This window comes from Bidens hawaiensis, unplaced genomic scaffold (assembly GCF_021521415.1).
Source record: "Bidens hawaiensis isolate Kalapana, Puna unplaced genomic scaffold, B.hawaiensis_p1.1 tig00004478_1, whole genome shotgun sequence".
NCBI classification, from domain to species: Eukaryota; Viridiplantae; Streptophyta; class Magnoliopsida; order Asterales; family Asteraceae; genus Bidens; species Bidens hawaiensis.
In genome coordinates, this window is record NW_027491271.1 from 1,337,010 (window position 1) to 1,350,558 (window position 13,549).

At 45.8% G+C, this 13,549-nt stretch overlaps 1 protein-coding gene across 1 annotated transcript; it reads left to right on the forward strand.

Moving 5' to 3' along the window:
- Window positions 1–620: 620 nt before the first annotated feature.
- Window positions 621–2,078, forward strand: LOC143626744 (snakin-2-like). The gene is made up of 2 exons (XM_077096731.1): window positions 621–689; window positions 1,525–2,078. Exons 1-2 carry the CDS (start codon window positions 621–623, stop codon window positions 1,741–1,743), a joined length of 288 nt encoding a protein of 95 aa, XP_076952846.1. The 3' UTR covers window positions 1,744–2,078.
- The last annotated feature ends 11,471 nt before the right edge of the window (window positions 2,079–13,549 follow it).

A 13,549-nucleotide genomic window follows, 5' to 3' on the forward strand; every position in this document is an offset into this window, starting at 1 on the left:
CACATTTAAAGTTAACCCCCCCCCCCCCCCCGGCTGACTTTTAGTATGTATATTAGGTAAAGTGTAGGTCTTTTCGGATGACAATTTCGGTTTGGCGGCATTGGAGCAAGCTACCCACCCGAGATTGACATCTCTTTGTGTTAGCATGTACTAATTCCTATATGTGAGGATAGTACAATGAAATTTCTTTATACTGTGTAACAAGGAGTAAAGGATAATAATATGTGACCAAGCATAAAGCATTTCAATTTAGAGCAGTTAATTAAGAAGAAAGTTTAAGGATGTTTTCAAGGAAACAAAGTGTGATTTGGTGAGTCTGGATGGGTAGATATGTGAGTGTAGGGATCGAGGAAATAGGGAGGTAAATAGGGAGAAAGTAGGAGAGTGTGTTTGAGGTTGTTTACTAGTTGGTTAATTTTGTGTACGTGAGATGGGCAATTGGGAAAGTCACGTTTTTCGGGTGTGCTATTGGACATGCTCTAAGGGACACGTACTGTCATTCTTTTAAAAAAATAAATTAATTAAGAAGATAGGTTTGTCTATAAATACGAAGCTTTTACCAACAATAGACACCAAAATAAACACAAAACAAATAAGTGCACGTACTGGCTTTGTAACCCATGGCCATCTCCAAGCCTTTTGCTGTTCTTGTTCTCTCTATGCTACTTCTTGTTCAAGCTCGTGAAACGGTACATATTCCAACCTTGTTATTGGTTTCTTAATCGGTTCTTAAGTAAGTATACTAGTTAAATCGTATACTTATATGACATGAATAAATATATGATGAACTAGAACTAGAACTTTTAACCTTTTTAACCAATTTACAATAATCTTTTACATTCATTTCACCTACTTTACCTACATATATTAGGGGTCAAGTCAAGCTACAACAAAATTAACAGCTAGTTTAAATACTCCTATTAATAGAAATTTGGTTGGCCTGATTGTTAACTCCTCTAGTTCCTCTTCTGGTTCATATACTTTGATCTTTTTAAAGGAAAATTATAACTATAAGTAAGTGGACAATATTTTTCACAAATATACACAAAGAAATATAATTTTTCAAAATAAACATGGTCAATAAAAGACAAATACATAATCTCTTTTAGACACCACTAGACAACTCTAAAGCCTAAGCACAATAACCGATACAAACCTTGAAATACGCTTAGACACATTTGTTGTCGATACACTGATACTTAAACACCTATTGAGCTTAAGTACGCTGCCAACATATACAACCTTAAAATATGCTTAACAACTCTACAAATACAATTAGAAACATTTGTAACCTATATGCTAATACTTAGGCACCATTGGAGACTAAAGCTATTTTTCTTTGCTTATTTTTGTAAAAAGTTTAGTCGAATTACCTATTTTAGTAATAATTTTCCTTTTGTTCCGTATCACAGGTGAATGAACTTGACGTGAAGAGTACTGTCATTGCTTCTAAAATCAGTATGTGGCGTATATTCTATTATTAAAAAACTAGAAACTACACTTGAGATGATAAAATATCTGTAGTTTAATATATATACTAAACAATTTCTTTTGTATTCAGATTGCGGGTCAGCATGCCCGGGCAGGTGTCGGTTATCATCGAGGCCGAATTTGTGTCACAGGGCATGTGGGACCTGTTGTGCCCGCTGCAATTGCGTGCCACCTGGGACTTCAGGTAACCAAAAGGTTTGTCCTTGTTACTACAACATGAGAACCCATGGAGGCAAAAGAAAGTGCCCTTGAAGCTTTAGTCTCTCGAGTGATTGTTTTTTATTGCAGTTTCAATGTATTTTCAGTTTTACATCTGAATAAATATAGAATAACCGGGTGTAATAAGATTATCATGCTATATGATAACAACAAAATAGGTTTGATAAAATTAAAATGCATGTAATTCTAGTTTAGATATATTTGCTTTGGATATAACATGGTGATGACGACACAACAATATTTTGGTGATGTATGAAAACGACGACGTTAATTTGGTGAATACTTTATGTGACTTTTGGTTATGACGTAAGGTCAAAATTTTCTATAAAACAAAAAATGGTAACGCTATATGTTATGATCTTGGTTTAAGCGAACACAGACACTCAAAATGTAGAAGGTTGAGACACAAGGTTTACGTGTGTAAGGCCCCGTTATCGGTGCCTCACATTGGACGTTGGATTTACTCATAAACGCAGTTCTAAACATCAGAGTTAATTAAAACATTCGCGGAATATTAAAACTTCAACCAGAAAATATATTACACAGCTTTCAAATCTTATCATAACAAACATTCAAAGTGGTTTAAAAATAAGACATTGTCTTTATAATAACATAACACTTCCTTGAGATGCCAGTTCTACAATTCCATGCCTTGTGTTCCCCTCACGCGAGCTGCCTCATTCTACTCACCTGCGTGCATACTAAAAGTCAGCTACGCTGAGTAAGTTCTAGTTAATCACATAACGTACACTACATACATACATACGTACATACTTTCATTCATACTTCCATACTTCCATACTCGCTTACCTTCATTCTTTCTTTTATAACATTTTCGTACCTTGCGTTTTAAAGAGCATTTCGCCCTATAACCTTCGCATATATTATTAGGGTATGCAACCCTTTAACCTTCGCATATATTATTAGGGTATGAAACCCTTTAACATTCGCATATATTATTAGGGTATTGAAGAAACACTAACCGGACCCCGGGCAGGTTACTGGTAACCTGGGGGTTGGAGAGATGTTTCCCACGAGGGGTTAGACCCTTGGAAGATGGTTCTTCTGATAACCTGCAAAACAGACACCGTGAGCTCGTCACTGAGAAGGGGGGGGTTCCTCCTTGTGACCACCCTCCGGTGTGAGAATCAGACTAGATTGCTCTTTAAATATAAAAGTATATTAAGAGATTGCTAGAGCAGATATCAGGTATATTATGATGATAATGTAATAAGATATGATAAGATGAGATGATCATACCATTTGTGGTATTTATAGCCGAAGGTAGGTTTCCAAGGGGTTTAGCCGGCCCAACACGCTACCAACTGTAACCTATGCACGTGCCCTGCCTGTGAGTGATGGATAGGTAGCGGCTGACACAGAGCAGGCGTGTCGTGCACTCTTCCTCTTCTGCCAACTACAGGCTAGGCACGTGGTATGGCAGGAGTTGGTGGGTAGGCGGCGGCTATTGGTCACAGTGCTGTGGCGTGCTGTCTGCCATGCTGCTGTCAGTGAGCTGTCGCATCTCTGATCAGATCTTTTGCCCATACCTCGTCAGGTACAGTAAAAGATCCATCAGTATACGGACTGGCTTATTTGGGCGGGAGTATTCCCCCTCCCGCCTCTGTGCGGGATTGCTCCCGGCTTGGCTCATTCCTTCAGGTGACACTGAACGATTGAGAGCTAAGTGCCTTGTGCGTGTAGCCATGCTGCGCGGGTGGCCTTCCCTAATGGCTTGTATCCGAGGCTGCGGGGACAGGCGGAGTCCTTCACCATTGGGAGGCATTTCCTGCGGGACCAGCTTGCGTACTGCGCGTAAGGACGTCACGTCTCTGAGCATGGTTGGTCCTGCGGATCCAGTTGGTCTCTGCGCAGACGTCCCTGTTTAAGGTGAGTCTTGCGGGTCCAACTGGGCTCTGCTGAGACCTACCTCTTCAAGTCCCCCCAGTCCAATGTTCTTCTCATGAGTGTTTAATGAAGTGAGGTGAACTTTTGGACTTGAGCAAAGGGTTTTGAAAAGGGTTTTGTAAGGTTTTCCATGGGGATTCTTTCCGCGGAAGTCCTTGTCACTTGCAGAAATGCCCGAGTTTCCTGCTTGGTCTTTGGGTATGATGCGGGTAGGTCTGTAACCTCCTCGCAAGTCAGGAGCATTGAGTCCCAGTTGTATGTATTTTCCATGAGGTTTTGGTAGTTTTGAACATAGTGATCAATTATGTTAAGACCACCAATTCCATCCTGGAGCTTCAAACAACGTAGTTCTCGATGTTCCCGCTATGCGGGGATGCTATTTCCGTTTCCGCAAGCATTGCCCAGAAGATCCTTCTTGGTTTCAATTCCCAGCGGAGCGCTCGGTATGTGAAGGGTTTTGCCTTAACACTGTACCTGCGCTCGTCTTACGGTTACTTTACTCTCAAGGTATTCCTGGCGTCAATTCCCTGCGGGTGCTAGGTATGTGAAGGGTTTTGCCTTAACACTGTACCCGCATCCGTCTTACGGTTACTTGTTCACCAAGGTTCTTGGCTTCAATTCCCTGCAGGTGCTAGGTATGTGAAGGGTTTTGCCTTAACACTGTACCCGCAGCCGGCTTACGGTTACTTGTTTGCCAAGGTTTATTTGGCTTCAATTCCCTGCGGGTGCTAGGTATGTGAAGGGTTTTGCCTTTACACTGTACCCGCATCCGTCTTACGGTTACTTGCTTGCCAAGGGGTAAGGGGTATTTTCCCGCTTACTTTTTAATACTTTCGAATTTTGAATTTTGAAATTCGAAGAGTTGGTGAAAAGATAAACCTCTGAAACGTCGTGCGACGGTTTCTTCTGACTGTGTCAGGACGTGCAGGAAGTTATGGTGACGTGACAGAACATGGTCATTCCAGTCGCTTTTTCAGGCGCGTGGGAGCGATTTTTCGGGCGCGTGGCCGCGAAATTACTGGCACACGTCCTTTCAACAGCTGTTGCCAGCTTGCTTTTTGCCACGTGTCATAGTTTCATTGCACATTTGATTTCTCTCTCCTCCGCATTAAATTCACCGCATTAATTGCGATTACTATATAAAGGGGGAGAGGGTTATTTGCAATTCACACTTTCCACTTTCATCTCTTCTTCTCAAGTAATTTCCGGCGAATTTTTCTGTTCAGTAAAGCATTACCCTGAAGTCTCTTTTCGTCTTTCTTCCACCATGTCTTCTCATGATGCTGATGACCAGAAGACTGCTGGCGAATGCCAGTGCTCTCTTCCTGTCGATCTGTACCAGTATATCATCAGGAAGTTCATGCTCGAGTCTCTCGAGCCTGAGTTTCCTGAACCCCACCATACTGTGTACGATGCCCCTAGTGGCAAGATCGGGGTTTATGCTGCATTCTTTGTCTACGGGAACCTTAGGTTTCCGTTGACAAAGTTTGTGTACCGTGTCCTAGAGAGGCACGGTGTGCACCTGACAGAGGTGCACCCCATGGCCATTGCCAAGGTCCGGCACTTTGAGTGGGTGTGCCGGATACTGGGCCTTGAGCCCCTCGTTGATCGCCTGATGACCTTCTATACATGGAGGTGCATCCAAGGGTGGTACACTCTTACAACCCGTATCAAGGGTTTAAAGATTTGTACCACCGAGCGGAGTCTTCGCTCATGGAGAAGAGAGTTCTTCTTCATATCCGCTCGCGCCATCCCCATCGCCATGAAGTTCAAGAATGGCCAGGCGCTTCCGAACCTTCCCGCCCTCAACTACGAGGAGGCGGAATGGTTCTCGAAGATTTCCCGGGTCCAGTCCCCGGTTTTCCGTTTTCCGGAGTCGGCGATGGTGATGTTGGGGATGAGCCGGGTGTGGAAGGCGGCGAATGCGGATAAGGTTCCGATCGTCCTTGAATATGGTTCGAACTCTGTCCCTTATGGTACGTCTTGTTTCATTTTGCTGACTTCGATTTTTACTAACTTTCTTGTTGATTTCAGAGGGGAACGATCTTCAGTCGCTCCTGAACCCGCGGGAGGAAGATGGTCCCGCGCGGATGGGTACTCGTGCTCTGGACGAGAACGAGTTGCCCATCTTAGAGCAGACCGCGGGTCGGTTCGTGGAGGTTTACCCGCCAGGCCAAGAGATCCTGAGCCACCGACGGCCAGGTAAGCCTATCTTCTACCCTGAACCTCTCAATGCTGTGCCTGCTGCTGGAGTTCATGACATTTCTTCTTCTGAGGAATCCGCAGAAGGTCCTCCACTGGTGCGGAAGAAAAAGGCTGCCGTCGGGAAGGGCAAGGAGAAGGTGGCTTCTACGGCCGACCCGGTAGTCCTATCTGACTCGGAGTCAGATAATGCAGAGGTGGCGGGGAAGCCCGGTGGTGAGGAGACCACCGCTCCGGAGGCTGCAGGTGTTACCTCCGGGGAGGCAGCGACGACGACGGTTACCGGTGTCAAGAGGCCGGCTCCATCGGGTTCGCCCCCGCTCGTCCGTGCGTTCAAGCTCAAGAAACCCCGTGAGTACCCCCATAATTCTTGTCTAGATTTGTTGTTTCAAATAAATTTTTCTAACACTTTTGCTTGTGCAGGTGTGGATGTTGACGCATTCCAGGGTGGAGTTGGAGCAAGTATTCCCCCGCCAATGACGGTAGGCTCGGTCAGCCTTCCCGAGGCGTCGACCCAGGCGTCTACGCCTGCTTCCGCTGGTTCCAGCCTTCCTGAGGCTGTTCCAGCTGAGAAGGTGTCTCCGCCGGCCGTGAGTGCAATTTTTACAGCATCTTTCACGGAGCCGGCGGTTACTGTTGCTGAGGAGGTGGCGCCAAACATGGCTACCACAGCGGCTGCCACTATACCTGCGCCACCGGCACCGACGGCCGGACCATCAGGTATGCGCCAGGCTTCCCGCCGATCTATGCCACCTTCCCGTCTGCCTGACCTGTTGGATGGATTTCCTTTAGGTTCAGGTGATGGGTTTGGCGGCTATCGGCCTGTTATTGACCCTACAGGTACGTAGGGTTCTTTTTCCCTTATATATTTTTATCATCTTTTCCTAACTGCCTTTGTTTCTTTTGCAGTGTCGGATTCCAATGAAGTGTATGTTCCAAGATGGAACATACGCCGAGGAACAACCCTTCGTACCCCTGTGGAGTGCGTGGACTGGGCTCGCCACGCTGCTCCTCATGGTGCGTTGGGGGAAGCCATGGCTAGCTACCAAGAGGGTAGGCTAACCAATGAGCTTCGGGTTCTCCAGGCCCGGACGCAGCCCCGCGTCGAGCTGCTTTGTCGTGAAAACGACAAGTTAAAAGCAGCTCGCGCCAAAGATGTATCTGAAGCGCGGGCTCTTCGGGAGGAGAACCGGCAGTTGGCCGCTGCCGCAGCCGAGAAGGAGAAGGCATTCAAGGCCCTCGAGGTTGAAGTCCAGGCGCGACTCGAGGCCCGCTCCAAGGCTGCCCAAGCTGTGAATGAACAGCTTCGGCTGGCCAAGGAGACTGCGCGAAACTCAACTGAGAGGGCTGCCAAGGCTGAAGCTGTTGTTGAGCCGCTTCGCGAAGAGAATGAGCAGCTTAAATGCAAATTAAAGGCTCTTCAGCATGCTCATGACGCCTTGGCAATGGAAGATGCCAAGAAGCTGCAGGAGATCCTTGACCAGAGGGGGGTGCTTGACCGCACTGAAAGGAAACTCAAAAGCGTCGAAGAGGCTGCCGCCAAGGAAGTTCAACTTGCCAACCTTGATAAAAACGGAGCCGAACGTGCTTACAAAGAAAGTCAAGCTACCCTCCAATGGCTGCTTCGAGAAGCGTTGCCTCAGGTATCTTTATCTTTTTCTTTACGCTTTCCGCTCGTAATTAGAAAATGTTCTAACTTGTATTCTTTTGTAGGTTGCGCGTCGGGTCCTTTCAGAGACCTCTTATGACGATGCGATGAGCGCAGCCCTCAACGCTTCTCATGAGGATGGGGAGAAGACTGGCTTCCTGCTTGGTCTAGGGTTTGCTGAGAGAGGCTTTCCGCCCTCCAACTTCCCTTTATTCAATGTTAATACTGAAGCTGCTTATGACCAAGCTGTGAACCAGTACGCTGCCTTCCCGCATCCAGTGGTGGAGAAGGTGAATGAGGCTGCTGCTGCTGATGATGGGCTAAACATCCTTAAGGCTTTCCTTGGGCAGCCACGCTCAGACGGTGCTGGTCCAAGCGGAGGTGGCCCTGAAGCCTGATCCTGAAGATCTCTTCCCACCGCTAGGATAGACTTAGCTTTGTATAGATTTCTTTTAGGCGGGTAGTTACCCGGCCACTGTTGTAATACATCATTGAAATATTAATCTTTTTGCGTATAAGACTGTTATTTCCTTCTTTGGGTTCCTTGCTTTATAAACTTATGACTTGCATGTTTAAATTAGCAATTTTCCAAGTGTTCAGAATAAGAACCTTTGAACGTGGTTGATAGTGGGTTAAAGTTTCGCTTCCTCCTTCGTGATTGTGCGGGTAGAACCGTCACTTGCACTTGGTAGGATGGCTAAACTTTAACTTTTATCTAACCTGCGTGCTGGTTTTTCTTACTTTTTTAGGATAAGTTAACCTTTGAACGTGGTTGATAATAGGTGTGAAGTTTTGCTTCCTCTTTCGTGATTGTGCGGGTAGAACCGTCACTTGCACTTAGTAGGATGGCAGAACTTTACCCTTATCTGACCTGCGTGTAGGTTTCTCATCTTTTGAGGATAAGTTAACCTTTGAACGTGGTTGATAATAGGTGTGAAGTTTTGCTTCCTCTTTCGTGATTGTGCGGGTAGAACCGTCACTTGCACTTAGTAGGATGGCAGAACTTTACCCTTATCTGACCTGCGTGTAGGTTTTTCTCATCTTTTGAGGATAAGTTAACCTTTGAACGTGGTTGATAATAGGTGAAGTTTTGCTTCCTCTTTCGTGATTGTGCGGGTAGAACCGTCACTTGCACTTAGTAGGATGGCAGAACTTTACCCTTATCTGACTTGCGTGTAGGTTTTTCTCATCTTTTTAAGAATTTTGTTTTGAACCGTTCGACGCGCGGTTGTCGATAGGTTAGTGTTCATTTTCCTCTCATGATTCATGCGGATAGACCGGCACTTTCATTTAATGGGATGAACTCTTTCAACTGACCTGCGTGAAGGTTTGCCACGTTATTGGGTTCGTGCGGGTAAGACCGCCTTCCCATGCAACGACTTCACGTAATGTGAATGTCGTCACCAGTGTTGGATAGTTTTAACCGTTCGACGCGCGGTTGTTGACAGGTTATTATTCAGTTTCCTTAATGATTCATGCGGATAGACCGGCACTTTCATTTTTGGGTGCTGAACTTTTTCCCCTTCAACTGACCTGCGTGAAGGTTTGTCACGTTATTGGGTTCGTGCGGGTAGGACCGCCTTCCCATGCAATGACTTCACGTAATTATGCGGTGAAAACCGGCATATTAGTGTCCAGAAAAGTATAAATGTAAAATCATCAGCTTCGATATTCTTAAAGAGAATCATTTCCATTAGAAGTGGCTCTTGGCCTTCTCTTTACAAATTGGAATTGATTACATGCAAACTGTGTAATTGAACTCCCTTCCATGTTGGGATGGGAGTGCCATCGAGCCGATACGCACCTGGTTCGGGATCTCGTTCTTTACGCAGCATGTAGTCTCGATTTTGAAGCTGGAATTGGTTCGTGTTTTCCCCAGCTGGGGTTCTATACGCACTCGCCTGCCTAGCTTTTATTTCGCCACGAGGTGCGCGAGCGTCCCATCTCTGACGAATGTTTCGACCATGTCTTTTACGTCTATGCATTCTTCAGTGTTGTGGCCTTTTGTTCTGTGATAGTCACAGTACTTGCTCCGATCAGCATCGTGACGATGCCGGATTACTGGAGGCTTTGGCCATGGGAGCTCCTCAGTAGCAAATATGTCAGTGACGCTTTTGGTAAGTGGCGTCCATCTGGAGTTCCGGTGCGGCTTTACATTATCCCTTTCACCCAATCGGTGCTGTAAGCCGGATGAGGTGTCAAAGTTTACCCTTGACTGCCAAATGCCTTGCTTCCGTTTTTTGTTCAATCGGGCGGTGAGGACGTTGTCCTCTCTCGTCCTCTGGGTGTAAAGGTTTGTGTTCTGCGGAAGGTCTCTACCCAGTTGCTTCTCCGTTTCCGCATAGCGTTTGGCTGCTGTCATGATACCATCCCATGTGGATGGCATTCCATCTTTACCCGTTAGGGTGCGGATAAGCTCTGGGTCTTGCGCGCCCTGGATGAAGGCTGCGCGAACAAGATCCTCGCTGATATTGCCCAAACTTAACTTCTTTGAGTTGAAGCGAGTGATGAAGTTTGGCAGAGATTCATCTTCTTCCCGTGTGCATTTGAGGATTGTCCATTGCTCCTCGGTATACTTTCGCTGCTGGCTGAAGTGTTGGCTAAACTTCTGCTGGAAGTCTGCCCAGTCGTAAATGTGGTTAACCGGTAAACGATCAAACCAAGCCCTAGCAGCCCCCACCAGCGTCATTTGGAACATGTAACACCACGTGGGTTCCGTCCAATTGCTAACGGTTGCCCCCGCTATGAACCTGTTCAAATGATCGTCTGGATCAGATAGGCCGTCATATGTGCCTATGTTAGGCATTTGTTTAGCACTTTTCGGGGCAATTGCTTCAGCAATGTCCCTTGCAAATTTGGACGTTCCTGCATTTGTAACGTTTGGTCTGAACGTTTTAGAGAAGTCTCGTGGACTTCCATCTATGCTTTTTGGTTTGAAGGCTTGTCCAAAATGCCTTTTCGGTTGGGTTTCCGTTTCTTTACGCTTCCCTTTTGCTTTATGACGAGGGTTCGCGTCGGAGTCGGATTCCTCCGAGTCATCCTCCCAGTATTCGAATTCGTCGGCCTGTTGCACGGAACGCAAGCGTTCATTTAACTCAGCCTGGAATTCCTTTTGTCGTGCCTCCGCCCATGCCTTGACTTCGTCGAGAGTCTGGCGGGGGAGTCTTCGTTTTTCAAACTGGGTATCGGTGGATCCCAGTAGGCGGTCATTTACTGCACTTGCCCCTGCTTTAGTAAGTGGGGTAGTGTTCGTAAAATTTACTTCACTTGCTCCGGCTTCGGTAGCCGGAGTAGTGTTTGTAAAAACTGTGTTGCCGGTATTCCCCCCAATAGCTGGGGTTGTGGTTACCGGAATTTCTCTAACCATCTTTTGTATAAAGTTTTGAAAAAACTGGAGAAAATTGTAGTTCTAGCTTTATGCACGGATGGCGCCAATGAAGAAACACTAACCGGACCCCGGGCAGGTTACTGGTAACCTGGGGGTTGGAGAGATGTTTCCCACGAGGGGTTAGACCCTTGGAAGATGGTTCTTCTGATAACCTGCAAAACAGACACCGTGAGCTCGTCACTGAGAAGGGGGGGGTTCCTCCTTGTGACCACCCTCCGGCGTGAGAATCAGACTAGATTGCTCTTTAAATATAAAAGTATATTAAGAGATTGCTAGAGCAGATATCAGGTATATTATGATGATAATGTAATAAGATATGATAAGATGAGATGATCATACCATTTGTGGTATTTATAGCCGAAGGTAGGTTTCCAAGGGGTTTAGCCGGCCCAACACGCTACCAACTGTAACCTATGCACGTGCCCTGCCTGTGAGTGATGGATAGGTAGCGGCTGACACAGAGCAGGCGTGTCGTGCACTCTTCCTCTTCTGCCAACTACAGGCTAGGCACGTGGTATGGCAGGAGTTGGTGGGTAGGCGGCGGCTATTGGTCACAGTGCTGTGGCGTGCTGTCTGCCATGCTGCTGTCAGTGAGCTGTCGCATCTCTGATCAGATCTTTTGCCCATACCTCGTCAGGTACAGTAAAAGATCCTTCAGTATACGGACTGGCTTATTTGGGCGGGAGTATTCCCCCTCCCGCCTCTGTGCGGGATTGCTCCCGGCTTGGCTCATTCCTTCAGGTGACACTGAACGATTGAGAGCTAAGTGCCTTGTGCGTGTAGCCATGCTGCGCGGGTGGCCTTCCCTAATGGCTTGTATCCGAGGCTGCGGGGACAGGCGGAGTCCTTCACCATTGGGAGGCATTTCCTGCGGGACCAGCTTGCGTACTGCGCGTAAGGACGTCACGTCTCTGAGCATGGTTGGTCCTGCGGATCCAGTTGGTCTCTGCGCAGACGTCCCTGTTTAAGGTGAGTCTTGCGGGTCCAACTGGGCTCTGCTGGGACCTACCTCTTCAGGTATGCAACCCTTTAACCTTACCTTTCATTATCATATCCATACATTTAATACCATACATATCATAGTCGTACATACTTCCTTATTCACATACACATATCATACATACTACACTATACTTGCCTTAACAATACGTGCAATACCCGAAGGTCGTTCACGTACTGTCAAGCATACTTACATACTATCACAATCATCATCTAGACATAGACTTACCATTTAAGATAAGTGTATTAACATTCACATCGAGTATGCACACAGCCCCGAAAACATAACAAGGAAACGAGGCTAGAAACTCACCTGAACGCGGTTACGTTCACCGTTTAACGTTATTTCTTTCTTGAGTTGTGCACGGCTAACTGTATAACAATTACATGTATCAATCCACTGTCGCTATCTATATTGTGTTTCTAGTTCAATTATAACTCACAACGAACGGGGGTCCGGGGGCAACGCCCCTGGCAGCGGGGTTCTAGGGGCGGCAGCCCCTAGCGGGGTCCAAGGGGCAGAGCCCCTGGCTGGGGTTAAGCTGTATTAACACATTTTCCATTAGGATTTTAATTTATTATTTAATTCACTAAATCCTTCGCCATAACGAATTAAGCCTAGTTCGTTAGCTAATTCGTTACCTTTTATGATCTGATTCGTTAGTCTGGTTCGTTGTCTCATCATAGCGAATTGGAGCGTGACGAACCACCTGATTCGTTACCTAGTTCGTTATCCAAGTTCGCTAGCCTACTTCGTTATCCTAACGAATTGGGCGGGTAATGAATCACTTGATTCGTTATCTGATCATAACGAACTGGGCAAACTGATTCGTTATTTGGTCATAGCGAATTGGTGAACTAATTCGTTATCTGATCATAACGAACTGGGATAATCAATTCGCTACCATATCTTAACGAATTGCACAATCTTATCCAGACTTTGACTCATGGGGTCAAAGTCAAAATCGTCAAGAACACCCACAGTCAACCTAAGCCAGATCTGCAATTAAACCCTCAAATCTTAACGAAACATCCCGATTTGGGTATCAAAGAACTCGGAATTCCAGCGCCAACAAACCCCAACCATCAAACCTTTTGAATACTACGTTTTTAAAGGTCCGATTTAAGCAGATATATATACGGCCTTTTTACCCTCGATTAACCTATCAAATGTTGATGAAATTCAGTAGGATTTGCTTTGTTGGATTCGTTTTTACCATATGTATACAGATCTAAGATTTCCTAGTTGAATCCGAACCTAAATAAACGATTTTCGATTATAAACGTACCTTAAACAAGTCGAACTACGAACACGAGCTGGTCTTTGATGTGGGTTCGGTTCGTCACAACGTTCCAGCACCAACAAGCTCGGTTTTCGCCTTCGAATCTTGGTTTGGGTTTGTGTGTGTTTTCCAAGGTGTAGGCTATGGTGTAGAGATGGATAGAAAATGAAAAGGTTTAGGGTTTAAGGGGTATTTATACTTCCTTAAGCCCATGGACCTAAGGCTCATTCCATCTTTTAAAGTCCAAGCCTATCCTCATATAGTTTATTTATCTAAACCGACACACGACACATTATAAAATAAATGAAATTTCATCTATTTATTAAAATCAAAAGTAGGATGTTACAACGTGGTTCAGTCTAACCTAACTGACCTATGCCCACAAGTAATTAAAACGAGGAATTTATTATT

Coding starts and splice junctions, on each gene's coding strand:
- LOC143626744 (XM_077096731.1), top strand. CDS start 621: ATGGCCATCTCCAAGCCTTTTGCTGTTCTTGTTCTCTCTATGCTACTT. Junction 690..1,524: donor TTGTTCAAGCTCGTGAAACG/GTACATATTCCA, acceptor AAATATCTGTAG/TTTAATATATATACTAAACA.